The sequence below is a fragment of the Egretta garzetta genome, unplaced genomic scaffold (genome assembly GCF_000687185.1).
Source record: "Egretta garzetta isolate BGI_Z169 unplaced genomic scaffold, ASM68718v1 scaffold105, whole genome shotgun sequence".
Classification (NCBI taxonomy): Eukaryota; Metazoa; Chordata; class Aves; order Pelecaniformes; family Ardeidae; genus Egretta; species Egretta garzetta.
Genome location: NW_009259598.1, coordinates 1,237,245 through 1,240,875, shown reverse-complemented (window position 1 = coordinate 1,240,875; position 3,631 = coordinate 1,237,245). Strand labels below are relative to the sequence as shown.

Sequence of the window (3,631 nt, the reverse complement as noted above, 5' to 3'; positions counted from 1 at the left end):
GGCCGCGCCGGCATCCCTCTCCTGTTCATCCTGCTCAGCCCCCCCAAGCCCGGCGAGGTCTGGAGTTGCCTTGTCCTTCCCCAGGTTGTCAGCCTTGCCCACAACCTCATCTACTTCGGCTTCTACAGCTTCACTGACCGGCTGCGCCTGACGCGGACGCTGCTTGGCATCATCGACTGTGTCCAAAACCCCCAGCTGATGATGCAGGCAGTCTACAACGACGAGGTGACGGGTGAGTCCCTGCTCCATAACCAGGCGTGCTCCTGCGGGAAAGGGTTTCCCCTGTTCTGCCCAGTGCTTTCCAGTTTTAGCTGCAAGAAAATAAGCCACTGGTTTGCTGACATGGGAGCACTGAGAGACAGGAGGTGTTGAGCCCTTGGCCATGCCAGAGAAATGGCCAATCCCTCCTACTGGTCCTCTGATTAATATCTACAGTGTTTCGCAGTCTAAGTGGGTCCTTCTGTTGGTGCTCTGCCATCTCCCTTTCCATCTGCACTGACTTTGCCCACTGTGACCACCTCTGCAGGGAAGAACGTGCGGAGGTCGATCCAGGGCGTTGGGCAGATGATGTCCACCATGGTGCTGAGCAGGAAACAGTCCATCTTCAGCCCTCCAAGCCTCAGTGCTGGGTCTGCCCCGGAGCAAGTGGACAGAGGGAGGAGCATTGAGAACGAGAACATTGTGGTGATGGAGACCAAGCTGAAGATCCTGGAGATCTTGCAGGTTGGAGCCGATGGGGAAGGAGAAGCATTGTGGAGCTGTGGGTGGGACCTGTGGGATGGGGTGGTGAGGGGAAGACATGGGTTTCTCATGCAAAGAGACGGCTGGCATGAAGAGGACACTCACTTTTGCTTTCTCCTTCACTGCTGCCAGTTCATCCTGAACGTGCGGCTGGACTACAGGATTTCCTACCTGCTTTCCGTCTTCAAGAAGGAGTTTGTGGAAGTCTACCCCATGCAGGACAGTGCAGCTGATGGGACGGCTCCGGCCTTTGACTCCACAAGTAACTTTTCTGCTTTGCTCCTGGGACAGCAAACCTCATGGGCTGGGGACACGCAGGCAACGGAGGTGACAGCTCCAGCAGCTCTCTGTCCGCCGCTGCTGCTGGCAGGGAGCGGGGGGGGGGACTGGAGATTGTGCAGATGGGATGAAGTGTCCTGCATCCATCGTGGATGGCCAGAGCAGGGGGCAGGGTTGGTTCCTGTGGGTTTCTGCCGATACACAGGGATCACCCTGGCCGCCCCTTTCATCTCCCTTTCTTCTCCCTTCAGCTGCAGCCATGAACCTGGACCGGATTGGCGAGCACGCAGAAGCCATGTTTGGTGTGGGGTGAGTCCCTGCCCCCTCCGGTGCATAGTTAGCCTGGCCATAGGGCTCTTCCTCTCCTGTCCATACTGCCGAGGCTGAAAGCTCAGGTGATGAGGAAGAAGAGGCTCTGAAGGCTAACGCTCCTGTCCCCATCAGCCCCGAGGGGCGACCGAGTGCATGCAAGCTCCCACGTGGCTGCTAACACCAAGCGCTTTCATCTCGGCTTCAGGAAGACGAGCAGCATGTTGGAGGTGGATGACGAGGGCGGGAGGATGTTCCTGCGGGTGCTGATCCACCTGACGATGCACGACTACCCGCCGCTCATCTCTGGCTCCCTGCAGCTCCTCTTCAAGCACTTCAGCCAGAGGCAGGAGGTCTTGCACACCTTCAAACAGGTAACCCTGGGGGGATGCTGCTCTGGAGCACCTCTAAGCCCACATTTGGCCGTGGGTGCGGGACAAGGGATGGGTACCAGCCCTTTTCGTTGGGATGAAGGTCTGGAAGAGGAGGGGAATGGGGTTCATGCCCCAAACTGGAAACCCCTTGGGAATGTCCCTGCAGGTTCAGCTCCTGATCTCGGCCCAGGATGTTGAGAACTACAAGGTGATCAAGTCGGAGCTGGACAAACTCCGCACTATGGTGGAGAAGTCGGAGCTCTGGGTGGACAAGAAGGGCAGCAGCAAAGGGGACAGCACCGTGGAGGGGAACAAGAAGGAGACGAAAGAGGTGAGACCCCTGAGCAAGACCCTGGGAACTGGGGCGGGAGGGGAGTGGGAGGCAGAGGTGCAGGTCAATCCAATGCCTAATGCCTCTCGATGGGCCATGCACCCCTCTCCCTAGAAGGGGAGGGTCAGGGAGGGTCCTGCGGGATGTAGTTATGCCCCAGGCTTTGGAGAGGTGCAGTTGGGACCCTGGTGCCATCTCTGTCCCCTTGCAGCACGCTGCCGACGAAGAGGTCATTGCTCCGGGAGAGAAGAGCAGCGAGAACTATCAGATAGTCAAGGGGGTAAGTGAGACCGAGTCCTGTCCCCAGGGCTGTCCCTGGCAGCACGGCCAGCGGTGCCTGCCTGGCCTGGGCTGGCACGGGTGCACCAGCAAGAAGGGAAGGGCTGAAATCATGGCGGGGATTTCCAAGCTCTCTGGTGGTTCAGTAGAAATAAGTCCAAGCCAGGGCTTATTCCCGTCAGCTCAGCGCAAGGAGGAGCCCCGTCCTCGCCTGAGCCTTGCGCTGGGGGGACTGGAGGGGACAAGGTTGGTGATGGGCGTGAGGGCTCTCTGCAAGGAGGATTTCTGAGGTGGGGGGCAAGATTTGGAAGCAATGCAGGGAGGGCATATCTGGATTGCAAGCAAGCCCCCAGTGCTGGTGGCCAACCTGATGGACTTCCAGGCTCAATTCCCCTCTGCCATGGTCCTTCTCTTCCCAGATCCTGGAGCGGCTGAATAAGATGTGCGGGGTCGGAGAGCAAGTGCGCAAGAAGCAGCAGCGCCTTCTGAAGAACATGGATGCCCACAAAGTGATGCTGGATCTGCTGCAGATCCCTTACGAGAAGGTGGGTGGGCAGAAGCTGGCTGGTCCTGAAGTGCCCAAGGCACGGGGTGGGGGCTGCAGGGACCCCCCTACACGGCTGGGTCCTGCAGCTGGGCAGGGCATGAGGGGCAGCAGCCTGCTCTCCATCCTCACCAACGCTGGGTATTTCTCTTCCCTGCCCTTCCTCAGGGCGATGCCAAGATGATGGAGATCCTGAAATTCACCCACCAGTTCCTGCAGAAGTTTTGTGCTGGCAATCAGGAAAACCAGGCCCTGCTGCACAAACACCTCAACCTGTTCCTGACCCCGGGGGTAAGGATTGAGGACGGAAGGGCGGTCGCAGGCAGCAGCACAGGGAGAGACCTCAGTAACACTCCCGGGGCTGAGAGCCAAGAGATAGAAAAGCCAGGAGGAGACCCCAGGAGAGGAAGAGTCAGGGCAGGAGGGGAGGCTGTTCCTTGCAGCCCCCCAGCCTCACTCTGCTCCCCTGGTCCTGCAGCTCTTGGAGGCTGAGACGATGCAGCACATCTTCCTCAACAACTACCAGCTCTGCTCTGAGATCAACGAGACAGTGCCGCAGCACTTCATCCATTGCGTGGCCACCCACGGCCGCCACGTGCAGTACCTCGACTTCCTGCACACCATCATCAAGGCTGAGGGCAAGTACGTCAAGAAGTGCCAGGACATGATCATGACTGAGGTGAGGACCTCTTCCCCCAGCCTGGGGGGCATGAGCGTGGGGTTTAGCAGGGCATGGCTCCTGGTAGGTGCACGGTTGGCTTCTTCCTTGAGGAA

At 58.9% G+C, this 3,631-nt stretch overlaps 1 protein-coding gene and 1 long non-coding RNA gene across 2 annotated transcripts in view; one reads left to right on the top strand and one right to left on the bottom strand.

The window, feature by feature from the left end:
- The window catches only part of ITPR3 (inositol 1,4,5-trisphosphate receptor type 3), a 47,217-nt gene that overhangs the window by 27,996 nt on the left and 15,590 nt on the right, over positions 1 to 3,631 (top strand). Inside the window, 10 exon segments of the mRNA XM_009638257.2 lie at positions 85 to 232; positions 527 to 723; positions 874 to 1,003; positions 1,272 to 1,329; positions 1,538 to 1,703; positions 1,870 to 2,034; positions 2,246 to 2,314; positions 2,733 to 2,858; positions 3,026 to 3,148; positions 3,336 to 3,536. Of these exon segments, the coding sequence (XP_009636552.1) occupies positions 85 to 232; positions 527 to 723; positions 874 to 1,003; positions 1,272 to 1,329; positions 1,538 to 1,703; positions 1,870 to 2,034; positions 2,246 to 2,314; positions 2,733 to 2,858; positions 3,026 to 3,148; positions 3,336 to 3,536 (1,383 nt within the window).
- LOC118452228 overlaps positions 1 to 3,631 on the bottom strand; it is a 16,208-nt gene that overhangs the window by 11,362 nt on the left and 1,215 nt on the right. Inside the window, exon 2 of the long non-coding RNA XR_004841918.1 lies at positions 1,781 to 1,785. This is a non-coding gene — a long non-coding RNA (uncharacterized LOC118452228). The remainder of the gene's footprint in view (positions 1 to 1,780; positions 1,786 to 3,631) is intronic.